Genomic DNA, 17,830 nt, shown 5'->3' on the forward strand with positions numbered 1-17,830 from the left:
GTACAGTCACCTCTAGATCTTTGTTCTGACACTTCACTTTCTATGGTTATAGAATAACAGAAGTTAATTTTGAACCGTACAGGCGTATGAATATAGACTAGTGTATATGTATATTAAACAGTCCTGGGATTAGAATTTAACTCGGCGTAAGAGTTAAATTGTACTCGATGGATTGTTTTATAGTTAGCATTCACACTCCAACAATCACAGTCCCCATGATAACATTCACTGATAGATATTGTCATGACCTACTATCTTATCTACTAGACTGAGTTGTTTGTTTACTAAGCTCAAGTTCGTGAATATTAGTTTCCATTTACCTGTGTTGAACTTGCTTTAAAGTTCTCTCCTGAGTCTATGACATGTATATACAGTAACAATTGTCCCTGTTTCATGACTGTTACCAACTGCAATATATTCCTAGTTGGTGGTCAAACTTGTGGTATCACTCCAGACATGCTGCTAATCTCTCACACCTTCTATTTCATTCGTCTACACTACTTGTAAATCAAACATCACAACCAGTAGATCTAAATATCAAATTTCCATTTTATCATACCCTCCAAATTTTCCTGTATCGACTTACAGACTTATTATGTTTCTGGTTACTGATAGGTCAGTGACAGTGTCAATCAACTTGGGTAGATGCTAATACTGGTTACTGATTGGTCAGTGACAGTGTCAATCAACTTGGATAGATGCTAATACTGGTTACTGATAGGTCAGTGACAGTGTCAATCAACTTGGGTAGATGCTAATACTGGTTACTGATAGGTCAGTGACAGTGTCAATCAACTTGGGTAGATGCTAATACTGGTTACTGATAGGTCAGTGACAGTGTCAATCAACTTGGGTAGATGCTAATACTGGTTATTGATTGGTCAGTGACAGTGTCAATCAACTTGAGTAGATGCTAATACCGGTTACTGATAGGTCAGTGACAGTGTCAGTCAACTTGGGTAGATGCTAATTGTGCATACTATCAATGTTAACCCGTTATTGTTATTGTTATTTCTACTTGTATAAGGTACTTTATCATGCGAAGATGCTGGCTGGAAAATCCAGACAAGAGGCCAACATTTCACGAATTATTTGAAGATTTCGATAGATTGTTATGTCAGTACGCAGACTATATAAACGAACCGTGTGAAGATGACATGATATATATAGCACAGGATAGTGTGCTGTCATCAAAGGATGCATCTGTAGAAGACAGTGAGGGAACTGACGATAATGAAGATGGCCTCAAGGTGAGCCCCAAATGTGGGTGATAGCCGAGGACCAAAGCAATGGAATACGTCATTTCCATACGACTGTCCGTTCACTCATCCATCCATCCATCAGTCCGTTTGCATATGGCCATTTGTCCACAGATGTAATTTTACCCTGGGCTGATTTGTTTTAACTTGGCGCAAAGCTTAGATTAGGGCATATGTGCGTCACGTGATCTTGCCAAGTTCAGCCGAAGGACATCCACCTTGTCACAGTCGCATTTTGTGTTGTACACTTTAAGGCTCAGGGGTAGTGGGCTGGGCATCTTCTGGCGCACATATTTTCTGGGATGTTTGCAAATTACAAGAGTTTGATATTTAAATTATGTATAATCCCAAGGTATATTCTGTTTAGATATGTTCTCTTGTACCGATTTGCTTCTCCTTCTGTCCCTTGTTGCTTTGTAAACGTTACGTTGTGCGGGGACCCACTACGTGCAGATGTGACTTCCACTGCGTTTTACTGAGCAACGAGGTACATATACAGGTCAACTGATAAGATAAATACTACTGCGATAACTTGGGACTGAATAAATGACCTTGGAGGAAAACAACCATAATTGAAAAATCTAACAATTGATCTATCTTACATTATGTCTACAGAAAGAACCTATTTGGACGTTACGAAGGGACACCACACATTCTACAGAAGAGAGTGCCTTTTGGAGTACTTCTACATCATCATTCAGTGACTTTTTGGCTAAAAGTAGCACGATGGAAGATTTCAGTGACGTTGTATTCATCGATCGAAACTCAGAGGACGAAGATGAAGGATATTCTGTTTGAAATACATTTCAAGTTTTATTTTTCGAAAAAATAGTTAACTTATTGAACAGATGTATTTGTTGACAAAGTGTGGAATGTTTTAAATGAATTATGAACGGTTTTGATCTTATCTATATTGTGTAAAGTTCATATATATATATATATATATATATATATATATATATATATATATATATATATATATATATATATATATATATATAAACTATTACGCTCTGCCACTGCGGTATAGAGCACTGTCTTAGCAGATTGACACTCACCGAGTTATATATATATATATATATATATATATATACATATATATATATATATATATATATATATATATATATATATATATATATATATATATATATATATAATTAATTGTGGGATCTTCAGACATAAAAGTTATTCATTAAATTTTATTCTAGCACATTGTATCACGTGTACAATATGTAGTTGTATTAGCTGTTCAAAGGAGTACCTAATTATTACAGATTTATATTAACCAAGAAAAAATATTTGATAATTTAACACAAAGGTTTCATTACATACATGTAACAGTTCACAGATAGTTTTTTCATTTTACAGATATGGTTATATGGTTGAATATTATATGCCATAATATTATATGGATGGTTTTCATGATACATGTTCTGTGGGTTGTTCATTGGTAACAGTAGCCTGTTGTATGGTGTAGTGTTGTATTTTAATTAAGGCATTAATTAAAAATCCAAATTCGTTATTTGTGCCTTGAAAGAGGTCGTGCATTTATAAATATTGCACCATGATGAAGAAGGGCTCTAGCTGAAAGGTGAATAATTGACATGGGATATATGAAGATATGACCTAGATTCATAAATTGATCTATATTATTCAACATTTCTAGCACTGCGTGTGGTGACTGTGAAATCATTTTTTAAAGTCCCGATTAAATTGTTTCAGATTTAAGGGCAAAATATACCGTTTAGAACTGTAGCCATTGCTAGTTTGATGGATAGTTCCTGAACTTAATGTACCGGTATATTCAATTGACCGATCGCCCAGAGTGTGAAACTCCACCCATCAAATTCGACCAGCCTAGTTATAATTAGTTCACTACTACTATGTCACTAAATGCATCCATAGTTAGACATAGTTCCATAGCATATAGTTAACAGAGATAAGATATTTTCTGCCAGATATTTAGCACTTGCACCTCACCGTGGCAAAGCTACCAGCCTAGGGCTTCGCATAAGGATCTTGTAGTGGCGGATTCATCAGTGCAGGTATTTTTAAGTCACCAAATAAAAACGGTTTTGCAATATTTGTTTACAATAAATTCCGAAAAAATAAAGCAGATACAACTCAGTCTGATGAATGTGGCTAGAATGTGACGAGTCATATAATGTCTTCTTATGCTTAGAACAAAATCATAATTATTTCATGAACATAAAGTGAGTAACTTAAGGGGCTTAAGTGCTATGTATAGATTGAAAAAGTGTCCGCTTAAGACCACATTTTATGAAGTATGCTAATGAAGTGAATACACGAATTAAATGAAGCTGCTATCCATTTAGTTTGATAGAATTGCTAAACAATGTGACGTGAACGGCAGTTTTCCCAATCCTTATTGTGTATCGAGATTAAGTTCATGCACAGCAATTTTTATTGAAATAGGATGATGAAAGCTCACATGTGCAAACGTTTAGTCTAAGTTCATGAATTTAACTTCGTATTGCAAAAAAATGTACAATTAACTCACCAAAGTTTTTGCCGGTATCCACCATGGCTTCTGAAATCACGACTCAATTATCCCAATTCTCGGAGTTGGTAACGATATTTAGATATTGATACATGTGAATTTGAATGTCCCAATGCGGCCATCGAGATACGGACGGGGAGATGGATTTTGAAGCGTTCGTTTTCGAATGTTGACGTTTAATATCCTAATGATATAATATTACTTCTAATTCAAATCATTAATGTTTGCAGCACGCATATTAACATACCTGTTTTCTACTACCATTTCTTTCGAAAAGACGGTAATTATATACATCCATTTAATAGATTGAAATGTTTGACTTAATACAAAATATACACACTATGTTTAGATTGACTTTCCATGATAACATAACCTATAAATTATAATCTTAATACTTGTTATTTTGATCTGCAAATAAAATATAGTTGTGTCCGAAAATATGTTTGATGACGTCAATCATTCCTTTGAGACCCGGATGCTATATTGGGAATTTTTTTCTTCATAATTTCTTGTTCTTACAGGAGAAATAAAGTTGGCTTGGTGTTTGTTGTACTCACTGCAGCATATATGGCCACCTAGTGATCAAACACTCACGGTATACTAGTAGCGTTTGTTTGTGTCCTATAAGCCAGAGGGCTCGACGTGGCATGTCAGTCATGTTAGTTTAACCAAAATTTGCAAAATATTCTTCAATATTTACTCTTTATAATAATGGGTTGAAAACAGGGGTATTCATGGTAACAATTCATACACAGAGGTCATCAAAGTGTGCTTACTCAAGTAAATATTGTAAAAAAAGGAATAAAGCATGGCAACACTATTAATCACGATGTACGAATTTATATTATAATTAAGTAAAGGTTATCATGGCAACACACATTTAACCTGGCTCTATATTTGAACGAACACAGGCAAAGTGAAAAGTCAAATTCTCAGTGAATGTCTACAAAATCTATCTGAAGTCTTGTCAATTTTTTGAAAATGTAAATTGATAGGTCACCGTGCTCATTTCCAAATTACAGCAAAGAAAATATGTTAAAGTTGAAAGAAAGACCAAATCGGAATAAGATTAACAGTTATTTTGTATTTTGTATTGCTGCTAACTTAGGGAGTCCAAATGTATGCACGTGATGATGTATTTATTGTTCAAGTGGGAACGACAGAAAAATTAGTTTAATACCCTTTACTTTCGTATGAGATAGATAGACTCCTTAGATTTGTCATCATTATTTCAACTTTATACTGCATTGTCCATCAAATAACCTACTAGCACGGCTAAAAATACATTGAGTACTGTAGCTTTGAAAGCAAATTATGCGCAGATGAAATGCGCACTCGAATTCAGAATACGTCTTAGAACCAGGCTCTCAAGGGATCCGTACCACAAGTATAAATCCGACGAATTTCATTTTCGGTATAATTCGAAATACTGCCTTCATAAAGTTGGCGAGTGCCGTAATACACATAGCGACACATTTCTGCATAAGATGTATCGAGATACTTTATATTTTCAGATGTGAATCCAATTTCCGTACCACATCGTTTTCTGAAAGCTCGGATCCAAACATGTACTGTGTACCTGTCATTCCACCAAGGATAATGGCCGTAGAACAGACGCTGATGATTCCACTCAACAACACATTTGTGTTCAACGTGGACAAATTGTGGATACTGCTCGGCAATCTTGAGAGAAGAAATGGCAGAATTACAAGCGAAACAGTTAGGCTTGTAATCTCGGTAAGTACCGTAGAATATCTTCAAAAACTCCGAATGTTTGACCGATAGCATTATACCATTGTTAATATGTGCCTCCCCAGGCTGTCCTATTACAAAGTCGTAATGTCTCAGATGTTCGAGTGAGTTGACGACAATGACGTCAGTATCCAGATAAACGCCACCACTATCAAGCAGTATTTGAAGCCTTGCAACATCCGCGGCATGCTCAGGGGAATTAATATGTTGGTTGAATATCTTTGTAGGCATAGTGTAGTTGATTATATTCAGAGTGGAAATTTGTTTTGCTTCTTCCCACCATTGTCCAGATGGTTCACAATCTGTATAAAAGTTTACAACATCTGCTTGCATCACCCTGTGTGCACTGAGAAGAGATACCAGATGGTCGAAACGAAATTCGTGACACGTAAACCAGATAAAATGGGCGACATTTGGAACAACTAGCTCGGAGTGAGGGGTAAGAGTTCCATTGATCCACGTGTGTTTCCACTCGACTTGTGATTTTATTGGACGGGGTTCTCCAGGGCGACGATCATAAAGAAAGTATCGAGTATTTGTTCGGAAATGCGAATTCACTTTACGTTCATGTTGAATCACTGAAGATATCATAGCATTTTGTTTGTGACTTGTATACCTTGTTTTCATGAACGAGTGCTGAAGAAATGGATATGTTAGGCAAACAATCAAGCCCGCTACTAAACAGTACAGCCACTTGGAAACCTTCCTGGACTTACATGATAGTCGACAGGCTGGTTTGTCGCCGGAGTTATTACCTGGCATCCCATTCACAATCACACATTTGGTATGCATTGTTGACCTACGAAAGGTGAAGAATAAACTTTTTATCATTCATAAAACAATCTTCATATGCTGCACATGTATGATTGTGTACCGCTAATTTACGGTAGCAAACAGTATGCAAAGTGTACGTGATGAAATTCATTACAGTGTACATATTAGAACAAACATAATTACGTATTATTTCTGTAATCTGGGAGCGTACGGAATGAAGCAGAGCTCTTTTATAGTTCATGGTAGACATGTTGTATTTTTAAAAAGTCATGTACAAACAAACGGACATTTAATTATGTCGTTTCGTAATTTACCAAGTGATTAGCAGTTTATAGACCTACAATACATATCATATCATTCTATAAAAAAAGGTTTGAATTACAAATTATAGCACAAATAATACACTTTACCTATGGCTTTGGGACACCACACAACACAGAGGCTTGGTTCGTGCAAGTTGTTATCACCATGCCTGGTACGAAACCTCTGATAAGGATATGGAGTGTGGTACACGTATTTATGATGACACGAACAACGTTATCTTGTATGATAACGTAATGTAACATGCGGCGATATATAGGAAAAGTCACAACACCTTCATCAACCACCGCACCCGCCAGTTTGTAGGAAAAAGAAAACCGGGGGTTAGAATTTACGGGGCGGGGGGGTCCTGGGGAGAAATTACTTCTGTCAAAATCTTTTCTCTCTCTCTCTCTCTCTGTCTCTCTCTCTCTGTCTCTCTCTCTCTCTCTCTCTCTCTCTCTCTCTCTCTCTCTCTCACTCTCTCTCTCTCTCTCTCTCTCTCGCTCTGTCTGTCTGCCTGTCTGTCTGTCTCTACTCTCTAACTACCGAGTTACACTTGTCCTTTTCTTTCGATAAAGTACTAACATCTTCAACACAGTTCAATTCTACTATCGTTAATAACAACAAACGTACACTTTATTAATGAATACATTATCACTTAAGTTCATTGGTGAACTGCATTGTTTTATTATAATCTTTAAGTGATATGATTCCAATGCTAAATAATCAAATATTTAATTAGTAAATTGTCATAACTCAATTAAACACAATAATGAATTAATTACCGATTATCTATTTAATTTTCGTCGACTCTATGGTTGCTATGGATACTTGTCCAACTACTAACCAACCAGTAATATATCGTTCGTATTTACACTCAGTCTGTATATAGATGCACACAAATCATACATAAATGTTCACGACTTCCCCTTTTTCCTAATATACGCAATAAATAATGACACAAGTTTTTCATTAAACAGTATTAAATGATGAAAATACAAGTAACACAATCTACCGCCCTCTAAAGTTATGTTAATGAAATCATGAAAATATCGCTCAATTAACAATCTAATTTTGACAATCTAATCTTCATCCAATGAATTCAACATCTCTGAAATCTTCCATCGTGCTACTTTTATCAAATAGGTCGCTCAATGATGAGAAGGCACTCTCTTCTGTAGAGAATGTGAAGTCCTTTCGTAATCTCCAAACAGGTTCTTCCTGTAGACAAAATGTAACATATATCAAATATTAAGTAAGCTTTCATATTGTCTGATTTTGTCCTCGTCTATGGGAAATCTTCGGGAATCAAATGTATGAATTGAAAATGAAGCTTGGAATCACTGGTTTTGCTATGTTGTCTTGTTACTTTCCATAAAAATATTCAAGATATGGAAAAGATTCAAAAGTTATTTGTTACATAAAAACTGACGAAATTCAAAATCGTTTTCAAAATGTAATATATTTGTAATTGTAGTAGTGAATTATGGGTAGTGAATAAATTCAGTAACATACAATAAAAAACACAATGTTATAATGATAAGTTTTTGCCATTTTCAAAAAGACTTACGGTATATCCAATTCAATCTCTCATCCTCAAAAATCTGATATACACTTTGAAAATTTATAATTATGCATAATTGCCCAGTCAGCTTGTTCGTCACCTTGGGGGCATCACATATAATTATTCAAATGAAGTGGTATGCAAATGAACACGTGCAGCAGAGATGGCCAAGGCCTATTTGTTATGTGAACTCATAGACTCATCACGAGTCACATGATGGGATCGACTAATCATTTGCAGGCATCGACTAATCACTTTCTGGCATCGACTGATCTCTTGATGGCATTGATTCATCACTTGCAGGTATCGACTCATCGCTTGACGAGATTGACTTTTGGCTTCGAATACGCGCCATAGTGAAACTTTATTCTCGGGGAAATAATAAGTGTCGGTCAGGTAACATCGTTGGTAGTGCGCCTACCAAATTTACACTACCCATTGCATGGCCGTTAGAGGCGCTCCAGCAAGCTCCAATTCACACGACACCTCCATACGACTGCGAGAGGCACTGCTACAATCCCATCTTTATATTACGCATGGCACATACCATCTCCGCCCCACATTACACTTTGTAGACCACTAGATGAAAAACAACAACTACCAAATAATCGTAATAATGATAGCTTATTTACCTTGTGGTATTGTCTATAAATTATAGTTGAACATTGCCTATAGTCTTTGGAGACTTGACGAATGGCGTGCTGTAAACTTATGATAGGGGACGGGGGCGTTAATTCTGACGAGATTCTGTGCTTAGCATACAAGGTGTTAGATAATAAGGCTAGCTCCAGTGTACCTTAGGGAACTCTTGAACATACGCTCTGTTGGCCGCACACTTCGATCCTCCACTGACGGTGCATGCACACTTCACCAACCTGTAGTTAAAACAGCTTTTTATGGGGATAGGGCGTTTTCGACATGTGCTCCACGTTTGTGGAATAGGTTGCCACTGTCTCTCCGTTTGAGTAAGAATATTCGCGTTTTTAAGTTAAATCTTAAAACATACCTTTTTATTTAAATGAATGTTTTATTACTAGCAGATTCCTCCATTGTGTTTTACATCTTTTTTATTGCCTTTTTTGTCGTAGCAATGTAAGGCGCTTTGAGATGTTTTTATATGGAAAGCGTTCACTTTTTAAGAAATAAATATCATTATCATTATTGTTAATGATATGGAGCATTAAGACGCACAGTATACACAATTAGTATCAGTATGAATAAGTTTCGTTACAGTAGGTACTAACTTTGTTGTTGTCACAAGCTCTCATATTGTTTCCTTCTTGTAGTAGATTGTCGAATATATCATTTGACGACGGCACATTACTCTGTGCTATAAATATCACGTCATCTTCACAAGGCTCGTTGATGTAGTCTGTGTACTGACTCACCAATCTATTGAAATCTTCAAATAATTCGTGAAATGTTGGCCTCATGTCTGGATTTTCCAGCCAGCATCTTTGCATGATAAAGTACCTTATACAAGTAGAAATAACAATATACTGTATTAAAATTGAAAGATTGTTATACATAAAGATTTATAAGCTTGTGCACTTCATCGCAGATTATATATTAACTTGTTAAAGGCCTACTGCTGATTGTACGCAGTTTTGTATATTAACTTGCTAGCAAAAAGACATTCAAATCGTTGTTCTGTAAAATGTTGTGATCAGGATCGCATATTGGCGTGACCAAGTAAATGGGATTCACAGATTAGTGACCTTTCCACTTTTTTATACTGAAATTCTCTCTGGTCCGTTATTTATTTTTTTTATAGACATCAAACTACATGAGTCAATTAAATTTTGCCCGGGGTTGAATAATCAGAATCAAAATTTTAAAAAGCTCAGTGCGACCTAACATTGTACTGAAATTGCTGTGATTTCATAATTGGCAAAGATTATTTGAACTTGAACTATTGTAGAAAAAAATCACCGTCAATCTATAGAAAACTAAACTTGTGGCAGTTCATTGAGAATCTCTGACAGGTTATGTCTTCAAAGTGAGTAATGGTGTGTGAGACGAAGCAAGCCTAATTATGGTGTTATGTAATACAGTGTCAGTGACCGAAAGGTCTTCGTCAAGTTCATGAGTCTTTGTCAAGTTCATAGTTTATGTCAAGTTTATGATTACATAGCAACGTACATATGTCATCATTGAATGTCACCTTTATCCATGAAGCAATACCCAGTTATTGGGTTATCAATAGATATATACTCACATCGCATTTGGACACTCCTCAGCTTGGGGCATTCTGTATCCTTCTTTAATAGCCGTCACTACTTCAACAGCAGACATTCCTTCATAAGGGGTACAACCCCTAGTAGCAATTTCATGCAGAACTATTCCGTAGGACCACCTGTAACGTTCATACATCAGATGTAGGTTATTTTGATTAATTGCCAGTTTTATTTAAGGCGCGAGAACGAAAAAAGTATTGAATAAATGCCGGGTTGAAATTATCACATTTTGTATTTAAGAATTTAGGTGATGGTCAAGTTTGCATTGTACAATGTAAAAATAAGATAAGTCCAATGTACCAGCAAGAACACTAATATACAGTTGTAGGTACCCCTAGTCAAAGAACCGCATCCACCGCACTCAGTTTCTAATATATAAAAAAACATACACATCACTTTGAATTGTGCATAGACCATTAAGGTTGGTTTCCAAGCTAACCCATTTAGCAGCTCTCAGTCGACTGGTAGGTAACGCTGTCCATCCCTGTAGATATACATCATTAGCCAATCCGAAGTCAGATATCTTCACTTGTAGACCTTCCCCAACTAAAATGTTCCTCGCTGCTAAGTCTCCATGTACCACCTTGTTATGAGCTAAGAACTCCTGGTATCCATAAAGAGTACACATGTATAAGGTATGTGGTCAATGTAAAGGATAATGTAATATACTGTGCTAAATGGATGACAAATGGGTAGTTGGATTTTTATGTTGTAAAACATTATTTTTCTACTTGGAAATACAATGTAAAAGAACATACTTCAAGTGCATGTTTGCAACTCAATAAGTTGCATTCACAAATACACACACACACGCACACACGCGCGCGCGCGCGCACACGCATACACACACACACACACACACACACACACACACACACACACCCATACGTTTGTCATTGTATGTAGAATATCCAACCTTTTTCACATGTTTTAATGTTTTACAATTTATTGAGTAACAACAAGGATTTCAAGTACAAAAAGGTAGTAGAGTTTTTTATGAATCAATCAATTCATCCAATCAAAGTCAACTAGTGAAATTGAGGCTTTGCTAATTCAAGCGTTAAGGTGATATTTATCATGAGGAAGTGCAACCATACAAAAGCGTGTAATTTACACGTACATTTTCTGTGCTAGAGTATGCACAATATAATCTGTAATGTACAAATTTTCTGTGATAGAGTATGCACAATACAGTCTACTGACTGCAAAGTACCTGTAAATGTTTGAAAAGGATTTACTGCTCTTATCGACCATAAAATTGAAGGTCACGATCGAATCATATGCTACATTAATTGGTTTTATTTGCGAAGTCTTAGGACTTAGTAAAAATATTTTTCATTTTTATACAAATATATGTATTTGATAATGAAAATGAATGTAAAATTTGATTTTGTAAATTAAGGTCAGCGTATGTCAGGTGCATACACTATATATAATTTTGAATCATAGTATGTTTTTTAACATGTAAATAAACTTACCATACCACGAGCAATCTGCCTTGCAATCTGGTAGTAACTTTTGACACTCAAATTATATATAGGGTCGGCTTCTTGGCACTGTGTCTGAAATGATAGATAAAATACATGTATAACATCAGTATATCTCATTTTTGCTGAACTTCACAAATACCTTAAAAAAATCGTACAAAAGATGTACAAGTAGATCATGCATCCGACGTCTGCGAAATGTTTGCCATTAGATCAGATGAACCCATACTTTCCATTCTTACTTAATTCAAATCTACTGAGTTTGATATTCCACAATGGTTGGTTACATCTCAATACAACTGTTAACTACAATAATGGATTTCCTTGTTGTCATTTTACAAGACACATGCTATATAGATGTACCCTATGGATTAAAGAAGTCCAATCAGACATATTTCTGACTTTAGTATATTTGTATAGATTATCTGGGTAATAAAATTCTCTGTACCCTTGTAAGTTATTTAACTGTGAAATCTTAAAGGAGGCCCTGCAGCTACTTAATTTACACAGGTTCTACAGTTTGAGGATTTCCTGCCACTGGACTTTTCCTGGTTTTACAGAATCAGAATCATCGACTCATAAATATCAAGCATAAAAGATAACCAGTTCCCAATTCGTCATGTACTCTTTCCATAAACTTTCGTACCTCTTTGGAACGCCAAAGAAATGTCAACAGATCACCATGCTTCATGTATTCCGTGATCAATAGATATGGTTCATTATTTGTACAACATCCAATGATACCGAGAATATTCTGATGTCTTCCGATCTCCTGCAGGATGTTTATCTCTCGTAACATTTCTTCTCTTTGACTAGCAGTCGCATTTTCTAAATTGCGAATATATAAAATGCAATGTGAAACTATATTTTCCTTTTTGTTTGCAGTATTTCACTGTTTCCCCATACCTTATTATGTTATGTTATGTTCAAGTATGTTATGTTATGTTATGCTGTATTTTGCTATGCTATGTTGTGTTGTGTTGTGTTGTGTTGTGTTGTGTTGTGTTGTGTTTGTTGTTTCGGTTTAACTTATATAATTTACATTGTTTGTATTGTTATGCAGTGTGCTGTAGTATATACCAGTGTGCCGTTATACAGTGAAGTGACCATATAAGTGCAGTTAGAACGTCGTTTATTTCCATTGTCGTGGTTTCTCTGTGACCAGTTATGTGTAATTGAAGTAATTTTGATATTAACATAAGACAAGTCTCAGTGAAGTGTTTCCTCGCCAATTCAGAATGTGGTATATAAACATTTTGACAAAGTCTTTCAAATTTCCGTTATTATTCTTACCATTTAACATCTTAACAGCAACTATCATGTCTTTCCTTTCCTCCCCAATATCTCGAGCGAGTGCCTTGTGAACAACTCCGAAATTGCCTTTTCCTAGCTCATTTAGAAAATTAAGACGATGTCTTGGGAACTCATGTCTTGACATAAGGCACTTATGAACGTCTTGTTGTAGTTCCACATCTACAAATCAAAACGGTTTGCAAGAGATAATGTTATGTATCTGATTCTTGACATGTTGAGATGCAGTATACAATCAGTGTTGTCAATATGCATTCACACTGCTAGGGGTGCCAGTAGGCATTCACAGTACTAGAGGTGTCAATAGGCATTCATACTGCTTTGACAGACAATGGGCACACATACTGGTATGTGTCAGTAGACATCTATTTTCATTGGGGTCCCATTAGGCACTCATATTGCTTGACGTGACCATATGCAATTATATTGCTAGCGGTATCAATTGGCAGTTATATTGCTAGCGGTGTCAATTGGCATTTAACCTGTGTGCTTGTGAAAATTGTGCCTACTAATTATTACCCAATTTTGCAGTCATTCTACAACTTTTATTTTGCATATATGACGGACTTGATAAAGAATACTTGGTTCATTGAGTGAAATATGTGTGCATTCAAAGAAGAACATGTTTTCATAATAGAATAATGCACAGAAAACATTAGTAAAGTAAATCCTTCTGCGTCATTATAAAAAGTAGCATAATTAGATTAAGTGATTTTCTTCATACGGTCTTTTTTCATAAGAAAACCCCCAGTAGAAGCCCTTTCAGTTCATAACTGCCTTTACTATACATTAAGTGCTAAATATATTTTCTTTAAAGGTTTTGAATGTTTTAATCTAACAGTAAGTCGAAAATTGATCATATTAATCTTTTGCCATAATAACAAGTCTTCGTAGAAGACACATCCCCTCAAATAATTACATGTATGTAACTGAAAGGTGATGTGATTTAAAAGAAAGTAGATGTAGTAGCAAAAAAATTACTAAAAAGTGTCTGTGATATGCAGTAAATGGTTGAATTTCAATAATCGACCATGAAGATCAAAGTCAGGGTCACAGTTCAGGGTCTCCAACAAAGGTTCTGCCGAACAATATGGTGTCTCAATTTTAAAACATTTGTTGAGTTATGTGGTAAATGCTAATTCATCACCACAAATATAGCCATAATTCAGTAAAATGTGATGAGCACCAAAAGTATTTCTCTTGTTCTGAGTTACCTTTGGACATAATTTTAAAAGAAATAGGCCACGCATAAATGGTACAGACTGCCTGCAATATGCAAGAAATAGCTTGAGTTTTAAAATTGATTGGCAATGCTTACTGTGTAAAGAGACAGATTCCATGATTATGATAATATGGAGTTAGAGATTTGAAGTGAATCGCTATGTCTATGTATGAAAGTCTTTGAGTTATGCAGTAAATGTATTAATTTGTTACTCTAAATATGGCCGTCATTCAGTAAAAAGTTATATGAGCACCAAAATCAATCCTTGTGTATATTTCTTTTATTTATTAACATTTCATATACATTTCAGTGCTTAAACACAGTTCTCCCAATGTTCTCTTTTCTTCTTCTATATTACCTGTGAACAGGATTTAAAAGAATTTGGCAGTAGGTAAATGCTGCAATGAGTCTGTGCCAGGCAAAATATGGTTTGATTTTTATATTTGGGCGTGAAGATAATAATCAAGGTCAAAGGTCACTGTCTTAAAGAAAGGCATATACCTGATGATATGAGGGTAGACACTTGATATGAGTCTCTATGCTTTGAATTATGTCGTAAATATTGATTTTTATAGCCCCAATTCGGCCAAATTTGCATTTGTCGCAAAAAAATTGATGCCTCATATGTCCCTTGTGATATGTCACCTTTGTATCAGGTTTGAAAGAAATCGGATATTGCATGTCTGAGAAATGACTTATTATGGACAGGCGCACGGACCGAGCCCATTCTAATAGTCCCCCTCTTAGGAGACTAACAAAGACAATTAAATAACATATTGTTTACTTGTGACATCCCTGCACGTCTAAAGCTCATCAACTATCAATGTATAAATTGTTTTGCTATATAATTATTGAGGTAGAAAGCACCTCAGGGACCAATTTAACTGAAAATCAGAGTCCTCATAACCTTTCCAAACCTTATGGATATGGAAACTTGTTGGTCTATTTGAATGATAAAAAAATTCACCATCTTGAAATCGATAGTGTTTTATTTTCTCAAACAGTAAACACCGCATCCATATTGGATTCTAAAGTGGCTTATTTTGGTGACATTATGCTCTACTTCAAAACTAATATGGTGACCACCAATTTCTTCTCGATTTTAATTGAGAAGGTTCTGTTTTTAAAAAAAGAACCATAATAACAAATGAGGCTGATTACGCGCGTACATTTATAAAAAAAAAAATAATTCAAGTGCTCACTATTTTGAGTATTCTTCAGGTGAATAATTCTGTCCAATGTACGTTTCCTGATGCCAACAGTAATATACTGTCTCTGATTTTGACACTTCTTGCAGTAATATCCAATTGAAATAATAACAATCAGGCCAATGGCGACTCCGGCTGTGATTCCTGTGATTTTATATTTTGAAAATGATTTGGTAGTGTCTGTAAGAAACAATGAAGAACAAAAAGAACTGCAGCTTAGATACAATCAGCATCATCTTTGTTACTCTGTAACATGACCAACATAAGTGAAGTGACGTCATTCATTTCCAATGACTTCATATAAAACTGATATCCTGTTTTCACTCAATACGGATCCCGATATTCAAAATACAGAGTAAAAAGTACACTTATCAATGTCTATATTCAACACCAACCATTGCTTAGATCTTCTGATTATTTCTTGTGTATCCTTACACAATGGTATACTGCATACAAATATCCATCCACCCATCCATCCATGTCTGTATGCACATACACACACACACACACACACACACGTACTCACAGACAGACAGACAGACAGACAGACAGACGGACATGCATTCATGTACTCACATACATACATACATACATACATACATACATACATACATACATACATACATACATACATACTTGCATACATACATACATACATACATACATACATACATACATACATACATACATACATACATACATACATACATACACAGATACATACATACATACCAACCTACCTACCTACCTACCTACCTACCTACCTACCTACATACATACATACATACATACATACATACATACATACATACATACATACATACATGCATATGCAAATACATATATGTATGCATGCAAAAAGATATTTCGATGATAAAATATTTCTTGAATTTTGACTATACTGACCTGCAGTTTGGTGGGAGTTGTTTGACAGTACAGTCTTTATGTTACTTGTGGATGATTCAAAGACAGCTACTGTGTTTATATCAGTTGGTTCTAACACCACCTCTCTGGATACTGCTGGTCCATACTTGTTCTTCATAGTTACCGGAACAACCTTAAATTAAGACAATCATATCAGTTTATATGACTCGGTGAGTATCAATCTGCTAAGACAGTGCTCTATACCGCAGTGGCAGAGTGCAATAGTTTTGGTAGTTCTGGAACTCTTTCTTGGTTGTAACTCTGAGTTTCACGCATTGTGCGATCATCAGACAACATACATGTCTGATGATCGCACAATGCGTGAAACTCCGAGTTACAACCAAGAAAGAGTTCCAGTTCTACCAAAAAAAAAAAAAAAAAAAAAAAAAAAAAAAAAAAAAAAATATATATATATATATATATATATATATATATATATATATATATATATATATATATATATATATATATATATATATAAACTGAGTATATATAAAATGTCTATGCTGGCGTAAATAGTGTTCAATACATGTTCATTGTGTAACAGGATGGTCGGACTCCTCAATTAGGTTTTCTTCTATAGATGCGACGACATTTGGAAACCAGCTGGTGTTGAGTAGTTTGCTTTTTTCAGCATTGATTATGCATAGTTGCTCAGTTAAACATAGATTACAATGTTTCATCTCATCATTTGTGTAAGCCGCTGCTTGGGTGATGATAGCCCACTCAATATTGTATTGTTGATTCTTTTCCTTCAGGCTCCAAATGTGTTTGGATAACTCTGTGCTAAACTCAAGTCTTATATAAATATAAATATAATTTGTTTGTTGTTTTGAGATGCACTGTTTGAACATGATCTCTGTTAGTCTGAAGTACAGTTTTGTGTCATTAGTCCCCAAAGGGCGTAGTCCTATGGGGGCTACTATGTTGGGCCCCGTCTGTCTGTCTGTCTGTCTGTCTGTCCGTCTGTGTTCACCTGTATCTCCAATATGCATGCATCAATTTCAACCAAACCTGGAACAAATGTCAGATGTTATAGAGGGCATATGTACGTCACTTTGTTTTACAACCCTCATCACAGCAAAATGGCAGCCATATATGTCGTAAATAATCACATTTATTTAGCCAGAAGGCTACAGCATACACAAATTTAAAACAATATCTACCAGAAGCCAATAAAGAACAAAACAAAAGAAATCGACAAAGGAAAATAGCATCAAATTGCTTCAGTTACAAAGATATATCAAGAAACCCTTTTTCACCCC

The 17,830-nt window shown here is 35.3% G+C and overlaps 1 protein-coding gene across 1 annotated transcript; it reads right to left on the minus strand.

Moving 5' to 3' along the window:
• Positions 1-9,440: 9,440 nt before the first annotated feature.
• LOC144443151 (tyrosine-protein kinase transmembrane receptor Ror-like) lies at positions 9,441-16,683 on the minus strand. The gene is made up of 8 exons (XM_078132518.1): positions 16,548-16,683; positions 15,636-15,821; positions 13,194-13,373; positions 12,547-12,728; positions 11,892-11,975; positions 10,803-11,017; positions 10,395-10,532; positions 9,441-9,578 (listed from the first exon to the last, which is right to left on the minus strand). Exons 1-8 carry the CDS (start codon positions 16,681-16,683, stop codon positions 9,569-9,571), a joined length of 1,131 nt encoding a protein of 376 aa, XP_077988644.1. The 3' UTR covers positions 9,441-9,568.
• Positions 16,684-17,830: the final 1,147 nt, after the last annotated feature.

This window comes from Glandiceps talaboti, chromosome 12 (genome assembly GCF_964340395.1).
Source record: "Glandiceps talaboti chromosome 12, keGlaTala1.1, whole genome shotgun sequence".
NCBI lineage: Eukaryota > Metazoa > Hemichordata > Enteropneusta > Spengelidae > Glandiceps > Glandiceps talaboti.

Excerpts from the sequence above, each read along its gene's own strand:
- LOC144443151 (XM_078132518.1), bottom strand. The coding sequence starts at position 16,683 with ATGAAGAACAAGTATGGACCAGCAGTATCCAGAGAGGTGGTGTTAGAA. Across the intron at positions 13,374-15,635 it reads CCTGAAGAATACTCAAAATA|ATGTGGAACTACAACAAGAC; the intron begins GTGAGCACTTGA and ends TTTGATTTGTAG. Across the intron at positions 11,018-11,891 it reads GGCAGATTGCTCGTGGTATG|GAGTTCTTAGCTCATAACAA; the intron begins GTAAGTTTATTT and ends TATGGATACCAG.